Source organism: Simochromis diagramma, unplaced genomic scaffold (genome assembly GCF_900408965.1).
Source record: "Simochromis diagramma unplaced genomic scaffold, fSimDia1.1 OVJJ01000669.1, whole genome shotgun sequence".
Lineage (NCBI taxonomy): Eukaryota > Metazoa > Chordata > Actinopteri > Cichliformes > Cichlidae > Simochromis > Simochromis diagramma.
The window spans coordinates 1,190,227-1,207,160 of record NW_024387458.1 but is presented as its reverse complement, the minus strand read 5'-3'; the positions used below and the strand labels follow the sequence as shown (position 1 = coordinate 1,207,160).

General features: G+C 44.3%; 1 protein-coding gene across 1 annotated transcript; it reads right to left on the bottom strand.

Moving 5' to 3' along the window:
* Positions 1-2,082: 2,082 nt before the first annotated feature.
* dpysl4 (dihydropyrimidinase like 4) lies at positions 2,083-15,300 on the bottom strand. Its single transcript, XM_040014081.1, has 15 exons — positions 15,150-15,300; positions 12,897-12,985; positions 10,962-11,146; positions 10,722-10,886; positions 10,543-10,604; positions 10,383-10,463; positions 7,382-7,450; positions 7,169-7,289; positions 4,520-4,676; positions 4,018-4,159; positions 3,803-3,887; positions 3,115-3,200; positions 2,853-3,032; positions 2,568-2,733; positions 2,083-2,467 (listed from the first exon to the last, which is right to left on the bottom strand). Exons 1-15 carry the CDS (start codon positions 15,186-15,188, stop codon positions 2,376-2,378), a joined length of 1,719 nt encoding a protein of 572 aa, XP_039870015.1. The 5' UTR covers positions 15,189-15,300; the 3' UTR covers positions 2,083-2,375.
* Positions 15,301-16,934: the final 1,634 nt, after the last annotated feature.

Here is a 16,934-nt window from a genome sequence, read left to right as displayed (position 1 = left end):
GATCATGGACGTAACCCTAACTGATGGCTCAGCGTTCGCCCCGGTGTTTCACTCAGTGTCCAAGAAGGAGAAAAGTGACCGTTATGTAAAATCCAATGAAAGAGTCAGAAATCCTACTGAGAATGTGCAGATCAGATCAAGCTGTAGTGTAATGATATTATGTGGCTGTGCTAGCCTCCTTTGGGAGGTGGGCTTTGTAGGGATTGCTACTTGCAGGCTATCTGGATTTCTTAGCACCATTCACAGCCAGAGAAGAGAACATCTGCGTGAATCTGAAGGAGTTTAATTCTGATTCGGAGATTTTCAGAACGTCATTAAATGAATGAATTAGAAGGGCACTCGGACAGGCACGAGTCCTGTCTAACAAACAGGAAGCAGAAGCATTTGACGCAACCAGCTGTCACAGACAACAGCTGAAAACAACCAGAGGAGCTTCCACCTGGAACAGAAACCTGACCTGAAGGAATACTGGTGCGACTGCGACAGTTCTCTCACGATGAAGTGGCATGACCATGTCCTGCTAATCAAAGAGCACTACAGAAAGCACAAATGTTCGGTTATACTTCTGCTACTACGACTGAAACTACAACTACTGCATTTATCAGAGCTGACAGAACAGATGGAGTGACAAATAATGACATGAAGATGAGAATACCAAAAACATTCAGTACCATGTTTCTAGGGTGTAGTACTAGTTACACTAACACTGTAGGGGTTGCTGTTGGGCTTCTACTGCAGAATGAGTCAGTAGGCTAAAGTATTATAGGGTCATAGTTCTAGGTAAAGTACTATTATAGAATAAAGTATTTGCTGTATGGTGTAAAACAGTCGTTATGTAGTTTTAGGGCAGAGTACTAACAGCTCTAATGCTGATGTGGTACTTAGTGGTAACTGTGGGGTTTGTACTGGGTTAAATACTAGCTGAAGTACTAATGGCATATAATTTATAACCCTTCCTTTATGTCAGGTAGCTTTAGTACTTGTAGAGGTACCACTCTGTCTGATGTAATACTTGTTTAGTAGGGGTGCAACGATACTCGTATCGATATTGAACCGTTCGATACAGTGCTTTCGGTTCGGTACGCATATGTATCGAACAATACAACATTTGTAATTTATTTTATCAACTTTTCTTCTGACGATGCTGTCTGTGTTGAGCGCTCAGTGAATCTGCGCTCGACAGTGCAGCCTAGGCGGAGTAGTCGAGCGCAGATTCACTGAGTGCAGGGCAAGCTAGCGAGACAGAAGTTAAGCTCTCCTTGCAACATGGCAAATTGAACCTCCCGCCCCCTCATTCAGATCTGGCCTTTGGAACTAATTTGGTCTTCATGTGACGTATGACCCTGAAGGTAAGCGCGTCATGGACTAAAGTAAAACAGTATGTTGGATGTGCCACGCAATGCTCAATTACATGGGTGGGAACTAGTGCGTTAGCGCAGTTAGCTCGTTAACGTGTTGGCCGTCTAGCCCCACGCACGGGGCGATCCGCGGTAGCTCGTTAACGGAGATTTGCCGTGTTGTGGCGTTAACGTCATTTCAGATTAACGCTGACAGCACTAGTGGGAACACAACGAATATGACTGCACATTTACTCCGACAGCATCCTAGTGCAAAGACAAGTGGAAGCAGACAACAACAACAAGCACGCATGCTACAAACTTTACCCGAGTCATTTAGACAGCCGTTAGCACAGGATTCTCCTTATGGGGACCTGATATGTTTAATATGCTGCTGAGAATATAGCCCAGAAGAAGCGTATAGTAGAGCTTTTATTTTGAAAGAGCCATTTCTCTGTAATAAACTCTCTTTTCCAAAGATGAGTGATTCCTCCATCAGATAGATTTATTATTTTTGTTGTTTCAGCAACATTAAATTTAAAAACTGTACTTTTGAGTTAAAATATATATTTATAATTTTAATAAATGACAAATTAAAAAAGCATGAACATTTTTTTTTGTATCGAAACAATATCAAACCGTGACACCAAAGTATCGAACCTAACCGTGAATTTTGTGTATCGTTGCACCCCTACTGTTTAGTAACTTGCAGTCTTAGTTGTATTTGATGCTTTTATATGCTGGAGTACTGCTATCTTAGAAACGTGAAGTAGTTCAGTGTAAGCAGGGCTTACTGGTATTTATCGAGTTGCATTGCCATTTTCTACTAGCTGAAATACTACAGCTTTATAAAAGTACAATTAGACGACTCAGGAGCTTTCAATTTAGGATTTAGTAGTTTAAGATTTTAAGACTAGCTGTAGGGTTGTTTGGAGGGTTGCATTTGAGTTCATGATGAAATATTACTATTATGAAGCGCTAGTAGTCATTGTAAGGACTGTTGGACAGTCTCACAGCGACTGCTTCATTCTTCCAGTTTTAGGATAATGACGTAATGTTGGATCGTCCACCAGGAGGTGCCACAATCCTCTGAGCAGAGCGCCGTGGTATGTGGTCATCAATCTGAGTTCCTGGACAGAAAAACAAGAAGATGATCATTTCAGTGTCACTGTTATCTTGTTTTTTATTGCTAACCTTACACTGGTCAGATTATTGACCAGAAAACAGCACCTGCGAGGGTGAATCCCGACTGGTGGAGATTTCGGGGGCCAGTCAAGGTTTTTGGACATGGGGGCCCCCTGGTGGTCGGGGTGGGTGGGACTGATTTAGTCATGCTGATGACATCATGGACTGGACCATCGTAGTTTCCACGGGGGACACCGCGAGTTTCGGCCATCTGAAACGGGAAGAAATAAACCTCCAGATTACTGGATCATTTAGCCTACTGGACAGGTGGAGGCTGTTACCATGCATCTGTCACTAACTACCTCTCAGCGGCCGCTAACTGCCGGTTACCTTGCTACGGGCTTTGATCCTCTTGTACACGATATCAGGAAAAGCCTTCCTGGGAATGAAGCGTCCTGAACCTTCGGTCACGTTGAGTTTTCCGTCCTCCAGAAGAACTCGTCCGCCGCTGATCACCACCGATGCCACTCCCCGAAACTCCAAACCCTCAAAGATGTTGACCTCTAGGTTCTGCACACAGGAAATTGATCATGATGAGAAGTTTTGAAGAGGTTTGACCCTAGATGTAAATGATTGATAGCGGTGTTATTACCAGGTTGTGAGTGTTTGCAGAAACGATTCGTGTCTCCTTCGGATTCCAGATGACAATATCAGCATCAGATCCAACAGCGATCCGACCTGAGTGTACAGAAGCATCAATCCTTAAAAACAGCTAATGTTTGGGGAAGAAAGGGCTGCAAGACTTTGTAAGATTGTTCTTCAGGATGGCTGGAGTGTTTGTAAAGCCGGTATGTCAAACTCATACACTGGGTGGACTGATCCAAAGAATCTCTCTTTTCTGTGAGTGTAAAGAAGTTTTAACCATGCCAATCTCTGAGATATCGAATTATTAAAAAGAGCAATTTTAGCAATGTATCTCAATTTTTCTGGATGAAAAAGAAATGCTGCTGTAGTAAATGAAAGAAATTTGTCAGCACATCTCTTTGGGCTTAAATTGTAAGACATACTTGTGTAAAATCTGGTAACTTGTTGTCCATTGTCACTGAATTGTTTATTTATTACGTAATTACTTTGACCTAGTATGATTCATTAGCAGCAAAAGTTGTATATATATTTATTCACATTTTTCAGTGCCATCCAATGAGGTGGCTTGGAGTCTTCACCTGACCTATCCTATGTTTGACACGCCTGAAATTTGTCCTCTTGTCCCAGAAACCTGTCTCCAGTATTTATCTGGTGTATTTATCCTTTACAACATTTACCTGTGACTGACGTCATACCTTTTCGTGGATACATGCTGAAGAGCTTTGCAGCATTGGTGCTGGTTACTGCAACAAACTCATTCTCATCCATCATTCCAGTGGCCTGAGAAACACAGTGGAAACAGCATGAATGCTGGGACTCACAGTAAAAGCAGAGGGATGGAGATCAGGAGGAGGAGAATCAGTACATTCACACTGATGATACCATGAGACTGAGGGTCAAGTTTTCTTACCACTGCTCTGTCCCAGACCACAGACATCCTCTCCTCTATGCCATTAGTTCCCTCTGGAATCGAAGTGAAGTTGTCTTTACCAACAGCTTTCTGAGCGGTGGAAAAGCTGGCCTGAGCGCTGGAGGTTACTTGGAGGTCTCCACTGGAAAACACACAGCAAGCACTTGTAAGGGTCACCTGTGACATCTCAATGGTTCAGGTGAGGGGTAGTAAATGGCCTGTATTTGTATAGCACTTTACACAACCAGTCATCCACCCATCCACGCACACATTCACACACTGGTGATGGGAGCTACATTGTAGCCACAGCCACCCTGGGGCGCACTGACAGAGGCGAGGCTGCCGGACACTGGCGCCACCGGGCCCTCTGACCACCACCAGTAGTGAAGTGTCTTGCCCAAGGACACAACGACCTGTCCAAGCCGGGGCTCGAACCGGCAACCTTCCGATTACAAGGCGAACTCCCAACTGTTGAGCCACGATCGCCCCATGAAATGCTTACCATGCTAACAGGGAGGTCAAGTACTGCGGAGTCGAAGGATCAGGGTTAAGGGGCGGGCTTGTGACGAAGGCAGCTGCTATGGCCCAGTCTTTGGACCAATAATGGGAGCCGTCGGTAGCCAGGCCAGCTGTGATTGGTTCCCCATACACCACCATGCCTGAGGACAAAGAAGTTCAACTTTAGGGCACCAAGTTGCTTTTAAAGTATCAGTACCTGAGGCTGGGGATGTTGTTTATGGTAACAAGTTACCCCAGAGCTGTGTGCAGTCTGTCAAAGTAAACTGGCTTAGGTGACCCCTTTCTCTGTATGACTTGAACATGGTGGTTAGTTCACCAAATGAAAAGCTCAGACAGCTCGACATCCAGTCCAGAAAAATGTAAATGTTGTGTTTCAGGACAGCTGGAAATCCAGAGGCTCCTGATCCAAGCCACAGGTGCGGCCAGCGACAACTCTAGAAACTGGCACCAAACTACTGACAGTCCAGAACAGTCACTCAGACCTCTCTCAGAGTCCAGGATTCCTGCGTGAACAGGAGCAGAGGGTAAGTGGCTGGTTTGGCAAACGAAGGAGACAAATGACCAGATATGGAGGAAGCCCAGCGTCACAAACATTCAGAGACTGCCTTCTTCCAGCATAAATAGGAACCGGCTAACAACCAAATCTCTGCTAGGTGTATTAATCAGATTCTGACCTGAGAATGTCAGAATCTAAGAACAACCATACCTTCTGACCTGGGTGATAGGTAGCAACAGTGGTACGCCAAAGGCTGTCAGGAAACTTGTTTTGTTCTTTTGTCCATAACAGGGCTGCTCGAGTGGCCCTCCAGATCCTGCGGCAATGACGGACATGAAGTTGAACAGAAGGAAATCTCACCTTCAAAAGTTGGAAACAGACGTAGCCCAGAGACACTTCGAAAGATGACAAACCCGTAGCAGAAGATGCCAGCGAATTGTGAGCAAATTCGATCCAAGAAATTGGTTGGCTCCAAGTTGCCTTATTGGAGGATGCAAGACATTGAAGAGCAGCCTCCGGCTCCTGACGTGCCCTCTCCACCTGCCCTTTAGTCTGTGGATGGAAACCAGTAGACAAGCTCACCTGCTCGTCTCTCCAGACTCGAGGTGTAAATTGTGGGCCACGATATGACACAATGTGTTGAAATATACCGTGAAATCGGAAAACATGGTGGACCATGGGGTTGAGCAGCTTCTAGCGCAGACTGGAGTTTGGAGAGGGCGAAAATATGTACAGCCTTTGAAAAATAGTCTATGATGGTGAGAAGGACTGTTTTACCCTCCGAGGGAGGCAGACCAATGATGAAGTCCACTGGGATGTGAGACCAAGGTTGTTCCGAGGTTGTAAGAGGGTGCAGGAGGCTGGCTGGAGGTGAACTGACAGATTTGTTTTGAGCACACAGAAGACATGCAGAAAAATGCTACCAGGCTTCTTTGATCAAGGACGGCCACCAGAAGGAGCGTTGAAGAAGAGTGATAGCCCGGTTCTTACTGGGATGGCAGGCCAACTTAGAGGAATGGAGCCAGTGGATGACTCATTAATGGATGTTGGATGGAACATACAGCTGGTTGGGTGGACCGCCACCTGGATAAAATTCATCCCTTTTGGCAATTCAGATCAGTGACTTCATCTTGGAGGTGAGTGAAACTCAGAGAGAAAATCGGGCTTTGCATTCCGAGAACCTGGTCGATGAGTAATTGTGAAATTAAAGCCTGGGAAGAAGGCCCCCCTGGATTGAAATCTGGTATATCATCTCGGTAGACAAAGAAGAAACAGTTCAGGAAGTCACGGACCATGTGAAACACAGATGGTGCACAGATTAATCCAAAAGGCATTACGAGGTATTCAAAATGTCCTAAATCTTTATTAAATGCAGTCTTCCACTCATCCTCTTCTTTGGATGCAAGCTGTTTCACAGTTTAAAGAACACCGTTGTGCTCTGTGGGAATTCAACATTCAAACTTGATGTTTTTTAAGTTTTGTTTTTTCTCTTGTTATTTTAGTTATATTTGCATGTTTGAAATAAAATAAAAAAATAAAATCTATCTAAAAGGGGGAGACAGCAGTGGTGGGAGTGGATATTTGTTTTGGATGGTGATATTATTTAGACCTTGGTAACTGATGGACAAAGAGACTTGTCCTTTACTCTACAAAAAAGAACCCTGGACCTACAGGAGAAGTGGAAGTGCAAATGTGCCAGCTGTGAAACCCTTGGTAATATATTTTTCCATTTTCAGGTTTGGTGAGACTGTAACTATGACTTGTAGGTAGCGAAGCTATGGGAAGAAGGTCTGTTGCACATTAGGCCAGATCTTTACGAAAAAACTGAACAACAGATCTGGGGCTTCACTGGGGCTCTGCCTCCCATTCTACTTTTAAATACTCTAGGAACAACAACAACTGCAGTGTGAGAGCAAAGTGCTCTGATAGGGTGATATGGTACTACAAGGTCATTAAGATAAGATGGGGCCTGATTATTTAAGACCTTATAGAGATGGGTGACGGGAAACAGAAGGACCACCAGCTGAGCTCAGCATTCACCCTCTGACTCTGAAGGCTCAGGACCCCAAATAAGGGTCTGAATGAAACCTGTTAAATCTGGATTAAAGGCCAAAAGGACGAAGCTGACGCCCTCACCTTTCTTCCTGGCTTTGGCGATGACATCAGCAGCAGATTTGCTCATTACCTTGGTAATGTACAGCGGGCAGTTGGACTGTTTGGCAATGGTGATGGCCCGATACACTGCCTCAGTCTCTACCTGAAGCACACACAAAAACACACATCAGAAATATGCAACATGCCACCACATCAGCCACAATCTGCACAGGAGTGTGTCTCAGGTGTGCGTACCTCTTCTGAGTGCGATATAACATGTCCTTCAGGTCCAGTAATGCCAAGACAGAGAAGCTTCTTCTGCTCCTGAAACAAACCAGTTTATAGCAGTTAAAACGTATTTACACCAGTTAAAGCCTGGGGTAACCAAACAGTGAAACTGAGCATGAACCTTATTCTCCAGGAACAGGTAAAATGACAAAATCAAAGGGTGTGAGTCTGTTTGTTGTGTTAAAATCTCTCTCTGCCATGTCATTAGAGGATGTCACATTCTGGCAGGAGGCAGCAGTGTACCTACAAGCTATTTGTGAACCACACGCAAACCATAGTAGTGGTTCGCTGCAGGGTGTCAGACCAGAGACACCCCAGCTTTAAAGGCGCATTATGATAATGGAAGCTGTGAATGTTGGAGGAACTGTGGCTATGACACAGCTCACCACTACCATCCAGTGGCTTGCAAAAGTATTGGCCCCCTTGAACTTTCCCACATTTTGTCACATTACAGCCACAAACATGAATCAATGTTATTGGAATTCCAGGTGAAAGACCAACACAAAGTGGTGCACACGTGAGAAGTGGAACGAGAATCATACATGACTCCAAACATTTGTTACAAATAAATAACTGCAAAGTGGGGTGTGCGTAATTATTCAGCCCCCTTTGGTCTGAGTGCAGTCAGTTGCACATAGACGTTGCCTGATGAGTGCTAATGACTAAATAGAGTGCACCTGTGTGTAACCTAATGTCAGTACAAATACAGCTGCTCTGTGACGGCCTCAGAGGTTTGACCCATACTCCGGAGCAGTAGGAGGCGGTAATGCTCCTTTTTGTTGGTTGCCAACCGCCGTTAAACACGAAGAAGAAGAAGACGGCGGCGGCCTCAGAGGTCGTCTAAAGGAATATTGGGAGCAACAACACCATGAAGTCCAAAGAACACACCAGACAGGTCAGGGATAAAGTTATTGAGAAATTCAAAGCAGGCTTAGGCTACAAAAAGATTTCCCAAGCCTTGAACATCCCACGGAGCACTGTTCAAGCCATCATTCAGAAATGGAAGGAGTACGGCACAACTGTAAACCTACCAAGACAAGGCCGTCCACCTAAACTCACAGGCCGAACAAGGAGCTGATCAGAAATGCAGCCAAGAGGCCCATGGTGACTCTGGACGAGCTGCAGAGATCTACAGCTCAGGTGGGGGAATCTGTCCACAGGACAACTATTAGTCGTGCACTGCACAAAGTTGGCCTTTATGGAAGAGTGGCAAGAAGAAAGCCATTGTTAACAGAAAACCATAAGAAGTCCAGTTTGCAGTTTGCCACAAGCCATGTGGGGGACACAGCAAACATGTGGAAGAAGCTGCTCTGGTCAGATGAGACCAAAATGGAACTTTTTGGCCAAAATGCAAAACGCTATGTGTGGCAGAAAACTAACACTGCACATCACTCTGAACACACCATCCCCACTGTCAGATATGGTGGTGGCAGCATCATGCTCTGGGGGGGCTTCTCTTCAGCAGGGACAGGGAAGCTGGTCAGAGTTGATGGGAAGATGGATGGAGCCAAATACAGGGCAATCATGGAAGAAAACCTCTTGGAGTCTGCAAAAGTCTTGAGACTGGGGCGGAGGTTCACCTTCCAGCAGGACAACGACCCTAAACATAAAGCCAGGGCACCAATGGAACGGTTTAAAACAAAACATGTCCATGTGTTAGAACGGCCCAGTCAAAGTCCAGATCTAAATCCAATCGAGAATCTGTGGCAAGATCTGAAAACTGCTGTTCACAAATGCTGTCCATCTAATCTGACTGAGCTGGAGCTGTTGTGCAAAGAAGAATGGGCAAAGATTTCAGTCTGTAGATGTGCAAAGCTGGTAGAGACAGACCCTAAAAGACTGGCAGCTGGAACTGCAGCAAAAGCTGGTTCTACAAAGTATTGACTCAGGGGGCTGAATAATTACGCACACCCCACTTTGCAGTTATTTATTTGTAAAACATGTTTGGAATCATGTATGATTTTCGTTCCACTTCTCACGTGTGCACCACTTTGTGTTGGTCTTTCACCTGGAAGTCCAATAACATTGATTCATGTTTGTGGCTGTAATGTGACAAAATGTGGGAAAGTTCAAGGGGGCCCAATACTTTTGCAAGCTGCTGTATTTTGGGATTGTAAGAATAACTACTGGGGAGATGTCCATAAAGTGATGCAAAACATCTTTAGTACATATTTAGCCTTTGATTTCAAATCCATATTTTTAGGACACATAGCCTCAGACATAAAGTGTATAGATAAATACTAACTATGTGTACTGCTAGCTGCAAGTAAAAAGGCACCGACCAAAAGATGGCTAACATAGGATCCACCAACATTAAACAGCTGGATTGATGTAACTTTTGAGATGTATAAGATGGAAAAGATAACTTTTTTAGTGAATTTTGAGTATGAGAAATTTGTAAAACACTGGGGAAATGGCTCCGCTATGTGATGATATTCATCATTGAAGGAATGGTTGTTTAAATTTTTGTTTGTTATAATAACATGTACTAATGCTATGTCACCATCTGCTACTGAGTGTGTTGGCTTTTCAATTGCTCTCTCTCTGGATAGTTACAAACTGTATCTGTCTTTAGATATGTTTGTTTGTGTGTTTTTTTCTTTCTCTTTTTTCGTACCTGCTTGAAGAAAAAGTACTTGAAGTGATGGCGGTCACCCAGACTACTGTACATATATGAGTCTTATATATGTACATTTTATTTCATGCATAACTTCAATAAACACTAAAAAAAACAACCTTTTTTTGCTTCTGACTACAACACTTAATTCAGTTTGTGGAATGTTTTATTTACATATCGCCAAATCACATCAACAGTCACCTCAAGGCACAAACAGTTGTCTCCAGCTTCTGTTTGCATTATGCTCACCCTTAGTTTGGACTCATTTAACTGATTCAAGCCAACTGTGAAACGCCAACTTTCAGTTTTCTGCTCTTTATTAAATGAACAGTCAGAGTTTTGCTCAGTTACCTCATCAATGATGTCACCATTCTCAGCATGGACCTGCGCGATGGCTCCGAGATCACGGAGGACACTGAAGGCCTCATAGAGCTGAAACCATGACAACGGTAAAATGAAAGCAAAACTAACAAAAAGAAACAAATAATGAGAAGTTACTCTGTCTGCACACCTGAGAGTCGGAGCTCTGGTACTTATCTTTGTAGGCCATGAAGAAGAGGAAGGAGTTCACACCTGAAACACAGAGTACTGCAGTTTACACTCAGCCAGACTACAGTTCACCCTCTGTGTCTTGCGATATCTGACTATAATTGATAATGAGCTTATTGATTATTGCTTGGCAATCTTGACCTTTGTCCTTGACAAGTGTCTCCAGCTCCTCGTACAGCCCCTCGTGCCAGCGGGTGATGTCCACATGGAGGGAGAAGTCGCAGCACGCCCTCTGCTCTGCCGCATCTTTCCACTGGTCAAATGCCGTTAGTAAACTAGTCCCCGGCTCCACCAGCACGTGGTCCACTGCCAACACAACCAGCTTACCGTTAGCACATCACACTGAGGCCAGATGGTATTGATCGAGTATTGGTTACTGACTAATGGTGGTGGTTCCTCCGGACAGGGCGGCTCTAGTTCCCTGGTAGAAGTCATCTGCCGGGTTCAGGCCTTTCTGCGGTGAGTACAGGTTTGTGTTGGCGTCGATTCCTCCGGGGATCACCAGCTGACCATATGCGTCCACCGTTTTCACGCCGGGCGGGACAATCAGGTTCTCGCCGATCTGTCTGATCAGGACACAACAGGAAGTCCGAGGTGTGATGGTCAAGCTAACATTGGTGTAATTATCGATTAGAATATGTTCACTCGACATCTGACTATAGGAGTAACCTGATGAAATATACTTTGCTGTGTTGTACCGGTGCTCGATGAAGACCACTAGTATACTTCCAGCAGGGGTGGGGAACGCCAGGCCTCGAGGGCCGGTGTCCTGAGGGGTTTAGATGTGTCCTTGATCCAACACAGCTGATTTAAATGGCTACATGACCTCGCCAACATGTGTTGAAGTTCTCCAGAGGCCTGGTAATGAACTCATCATTTGATTCAGGTGTGTTGACCCAGGGTGAGATCTAAAATCAAGGCCTGGAGTTGGACACCCCTGACTTACAGTAAACTGGGCTTTTGGATTTTCTCGTTTTCACTTCTGGTAAGATGAGCAAGCAAAAGGTTAAAAACAATGAAGCAGATCTAAGAACACCCTGGGAGAAGACGACTGGAGCTCGGGATGGCCAAAGAAGAGAAACCAGCACCTCATCTCTGACTTTTTTAAAGATGAGGCAGCAGACGAAGGACTGCTCTGTCAGAGACTGAGCTGTGATTGTCTACAGCTCAAGATGATGCTGATTCTCTGAAGTAAAGAGAGTTTAGGAATAAAACTTTGGAAGATAAACTTTTGCTTGAAGACGTCATGAAGAACACCCTAAAGCTTGTAAATTGACTTTTCTACTCTTTCTGAGCACTTTAAGCCTTTTTTCTATGTAACATTTACACACATTCATACTCCAGTGGATGCATCAGAAAGCAGATGGGGGTTGATATCTTGCCTAAAGCATGCAGGCTGGAGCAGATGGGTATCAAACCACCAACCTTCCAATTAGTAGGTGACCTGCTCCACCACCTGAGCTACAGCTGCCTCAAGTGGCAGAGGCTGAAGGACCAGATGTGCTGGTCTTTGGATAAAAATGGACAAAAGAGCTGCTCAGTGTGGAGAGGGCACCACGACGGGATGGGGAGATGCTTAGGCCACACTGGGAAGGTTGATTATGAAGATTCTCAAACACAGGGACAAAGTGAAGGTGATTCACACCGACCACAAGTAAAAACCTGACACCCAACAAGTGAGATTTTAAAAGTAAATTAAATGAAATAAAGATTATGTGTGAAGAACTCAGTGCGGTCCAAACAGCTGGAAACCAGTTTTCAGATGCAGCCTTTAGACTGAAGGTCAGTATGATCCAAATTCTGCTGCCTATCACAGACATACGTGAGCAATGACTCGGATGAGAACATCTGGTTTGACACAAAGATCAAACCGTTTCAGGAAGAGCTCAGAGAGACGCAGAGGAAATGATTTGTTAAGAAACTCCACTGAAGCTGCCTCTCCTGCTCTGAATCCAGGGTGTCAGCATTAGTACAAACGTGAACAAATATCGATGAACTTTCAAGATCACAGTGAAATTTGGTCTTCTCAATGACCAAATGCCCCCCACTAAAAAAAACACTAATTACAGAAAATACACTGCAAATGCTCCATCAGAGGAACCAATAACCCCAATATATACCTGAAACATTGACCTTTTTGAGTCAAAGAAAACTTGGTTTTAAACATGAAGGGCTATGTTCTTCTTCAGATGAGGAAAACGTTTTTTCTTCAGTGAATTTGCGTGTTTCGTTTGCCACGTGTGCAACACGAGGACATGTTTGTTCCTCTTTAAATCAGAATGATTACATCAGTGAGAAAAAAGAGAATATATTTACTTGATTGTCCCATCCTCAATATAGATATCAGCGTAGAACGACTGGTCGTCATTGACAATCTTTCCTCCTTTGATGATCAGACGGTCGCCCTGGAAACAGAGAGGATGGTGCATAGATCATAGGAAAGAAGCTTCTGACTGCAGATTCAGACGGGGTCGACGGGAGAGGTGTGGCCACCAAGCAAGTTGAGAACGCTTTCTTTGAGTTAGCTGGATCCACAAAACCTACAAGTCAGAGTTAGCAGCTCCCACCACATCTTTCTGGTAATTCTGACTCTCTGCTTTAGAATTTAAGCCTGCTCATGTTTAAAGAGGCATTTCACAGGTCACGTGACTCTTCTTCCTCACAAAACGATCCTCGTTCCGCTTGTCCTTATTATGTTGGGGATGGGGCTATCTCAGCTACCGTTGGTCAGGAGGCAGGGTCACAGTTTTTATTTGATTCCTGATGTTTTAGTTGTTTCCTGCCTTCCTTGCGTCCCCTTGTAGCTTCTGATCTAGTCTTTATCTCTGTGTTTGGCATTTATGTTCTTTCCTGTTTTATTTTGATAGTCTCATGTCTTGTATTTATTTTTACTTTGCATGTTACAGGTGTTTCCCGTCATTAGCACTCGGTGTGTCTGTGTGCATGAATAACATGCCTTTGCCCTCAGTCACCTCCTGAGTGCCCTATGCTGGGCCGCCTCAACAGCCTGAATGAATATTTATAATATTCATAACATATAAAAATGTATATTATATGATGTCATATTACACATATACAGTTATTATCCATGTGAGACGGGTAAAAACGAGTCTCCGGTTCTGAAGATGAAGCCGGTGTTTCTCTAGATTAAAAAGGAGGCTGTGCTCTGTATTTACCCGTTGTCATGGCAAATCCTGGACGATGACCTCAGAGTGGACTGAACTCTGATCACTAATCTCAGCCGATTATCTGCAGTCACAGTTTTACAGATGTGCATCGCCTCTGATGAGGTCCCTGGTTGGAGGAGTAACTCAAAGAAAGCCTGGATTTCTTGAACTTGAACATCTGTCTGGTGCAATCCAATCTCGTGATACAACACAGAGAGTATGAAAGATGGAGGCTGCCACCCCAACGTCACCCACTAGACCAGGGGTCGGCAACCTTTCTGATGATGAGTGCCATCTAAAATTTCCTCAGAAGTCAGTGTGCCACATGATTGCATCAGCATTAAATTTAATAACGCTCTATATGAACAGTTAAACACTATATAGAACAACTTTATAGAATCATATTTGTTCGCAGATGTTGGCAGCTGTCAGCGAATAGTTATCGCTGTCTACATGTTTTTAATGTATGCTAGCATCATTCAGAGCCAATCAGCTTTTAGCTGATGGTGACTGCACACCTGACCTTACAAAGGGAGATAAAGCATGTGTGAGTGCTGTAAACACTGCGGTCAGACTGTAAACGAGCTGCTGTGTGAATAAAGTTTATATGAAGCAGGAAGTAAAGGAGGTAAACTGGTGAGCACGGGTGGGTTTTATCAATTATCGAGTGTTTGATTAAAATGAACATTAAGGCCAGCTGTAGTTTCCTCCTGTGGCCTGCAGCCTTACTCGGGTTTATCGCACTGAAGAAAGAATAAGAACAAAGAACAAATATACGCTACGTGGCTCAAAGTGTACCAATAAATACATTTACAGAAATAAAGTCGCCCGTATGGAGAAATATGAAAACACAGCAGATTAGTGTTTTAAACTAAAACACTTCAGACGCTCCAGCCGTCTGAGCTCTGAAAGATCTGATTGGTTAGTGCTGGTGAGTTCATACCTGCTGATCTCTGCTCTGGAGCAGGTTGGGTCTACAGCATCAGTTACCATGGTGATATACCCTGAATTACCTGGATAGACCAAATGCTGCCCCTCCCACTGCCACAGGTGAGCAGGACGGATGAACTGTTTTTAAAAACACGCGTAAAACGTGGATCCTGTCACCTGACAGGTGAACTGAAACAAATCGAACCATGCTGTGCCAGGACTGGAACTGGCTCAGGTTTTAACCCGTGCATTTTTATCGACCTCCCCTGAACGCAGCGTGAAAAAACCTGCCAGCATCCGTGACCTCTGCAAACCGAGCCAAGCCGAGCCAGGCCGAGGTAGACGTGTCTAATCAGCCCCGCCCCGCCCGGCCCGGCTCGCTTCCCAGCCTCGGTATGCTTCTGACTGACCGGCGGAGCCGCAGCATCACCGGTTGGTTTGCCCCGGCTCGGCCCGGTTCGACTGGACCTACCGCGTGTCTCGCGCTGCTCTTCTTGGCCTGGAACGACATCCCGATCGATCTGTGATCAGCTGATTGATCCGCTCACACACGCACACAGACACAGCAGCTATTGTTGCGCCCGTCGACACTGACGTCACGTTTCCGACAACACAGCCTGACACAGCTTCCGGTGGGAGCTTCAAAGTAAAACTCCCGAACGTGTCTTCTTAGAGTAATCAGAGTAAAAGTACGAGTATTGGAGGCACATTAAGAAAATATATATTTTATTGATCGTTTTTTGAATAAAGTCGAAGTTTCGAGATGAGAGTGGAAATGTGGAGTTAAACGGCTGCTGTAACACACTGAGGCATCAGGGAAGCTGCATCCGTCGCAGGAGTGGATCTGAACAAGTGAAATCGTTGGTCAGATGCCAGGTTCTTGCAGCCTCGGCAGTCAGTTTGCGTTGAAACAACCGTCATCTCCTCAGAATGATGTCTGGTTCTAGTTCAGACTAACAGCAACGAGTCAAAATGATCAAATGCTTTAAAGTGTTTATAATGTTTTAAATGCTTTAAACTGATTTCTCTCCGAGTCCACCTCGAGTCTATGAACTGAGCAGATGCTGCTGTTATTACAAAACGCTGTGCTTTTATTAAATTAGGAGATCCAGTGACTAAACAAAGAGCAGGTTCAGCTCAGCTTGAACTTTTTCATCAACATCAACTTTCAGATATTTAAACTCCTCAGGTTTTAGAGCAAATTAACAGCCTTTTATTCTGAAAGGAGATTAGACCTCTCGTCTTGGCTTCTGATTGGCTCTTAGTGTCAACTAGTGGTCACAGATTTATTGAGTGATGTGAGTTGGATATTTTTTATTTGGATATAATTACACACAGTACAGAACAATAACACTCATGCTGCATGGCTGCACTGTCATTTAATCCTTTTAGTAGAACTGTACGCATACTTTTGTTTATTAGTCTGTCTATTTTTATTTTATTGTTATTTTATTCTGTAGAATGAATCACGAGTGAAAGCATGTAATAATGCATGTGTGCTAGTCTGCTCCAATTTCTCTGTAAGTACAACGACAGTAAAGGAATCTTTATCTGCTGAGACCTGAAGGATCTGTTTATCTTCACCTTCATCTGTAGTTTGACTCTTAGTCCACACACACACACACACACACACACACACACGCACACACACACACACACACACACACGCAGTCTCAGAATCACATTTATTGGCCAAGTATATGCACAAGCACATACAAGGGAGTTTTGAGAGTCTGTCCATCTCAAACCTGCAGTAGGATGTATTCAACAAGAGCTGGTGATGTCCTGCAGATCCTTCCACACTGATGCAGGGTCGTTGGCTGAGAGCAGTTCTTTCAGCTTCTGGGAGTAGATCCTTTTAGCTGCTTTGGTCCGTGTGCTCCTGGTTTGTTTGTACAGCGCCCTGTCACCGCTTCTGTAGGTGTCCTCTTTGGCCCGATGAAGATGTTAGAGTTTAGGAGTGAACCATGATTTATTGTTGTTGTATGTGCAAAAGGTCTTGGTTGGCACACACACATCTTCACAAAAACTGATATATGATGTCACAGTGTCTGTCAGCTCATCCAGGTTCTCAGCTGCAGCTTCAAAAACAGTCCAATCAGTGCAGTCAAAACAGTCCTGCAGTTCCTGCTTTGCTGCGTTAGTCCACTTCTTCATAATTAATAAATAAATGTAAAATAAATGATAAATGAATAAATGTAAAATAAGCTCTGCAGGCTCAAACACACAAACTTCCATCATTTGGAGGAAACAAATA

Excerpts from the sequence above, each read along its gene's own strand:
- dpysl4 (XM_040014081.1), bottom strand. The coding sequence starts at position 15,188 with ATGTCGTTCCAGGCCAAGAAGAGCAGCGCGAGACACGCG. Across the intron at positions 12,986-15,149 it reads AGAGCAGCGCGAGACACGCG|GGCGACCGTCTGATCATCAA; the intron begins GTAGGTCCAGTC and ends CTCTGTTTCCAG. Across the intron at positions 11,147-12,896 it reads ATTGAGGATGGGACAATCAA|ACAGATCGGCGAGAACCTGA; the intron begins GTAAATATATTC and ends TGTCCTGATCAG.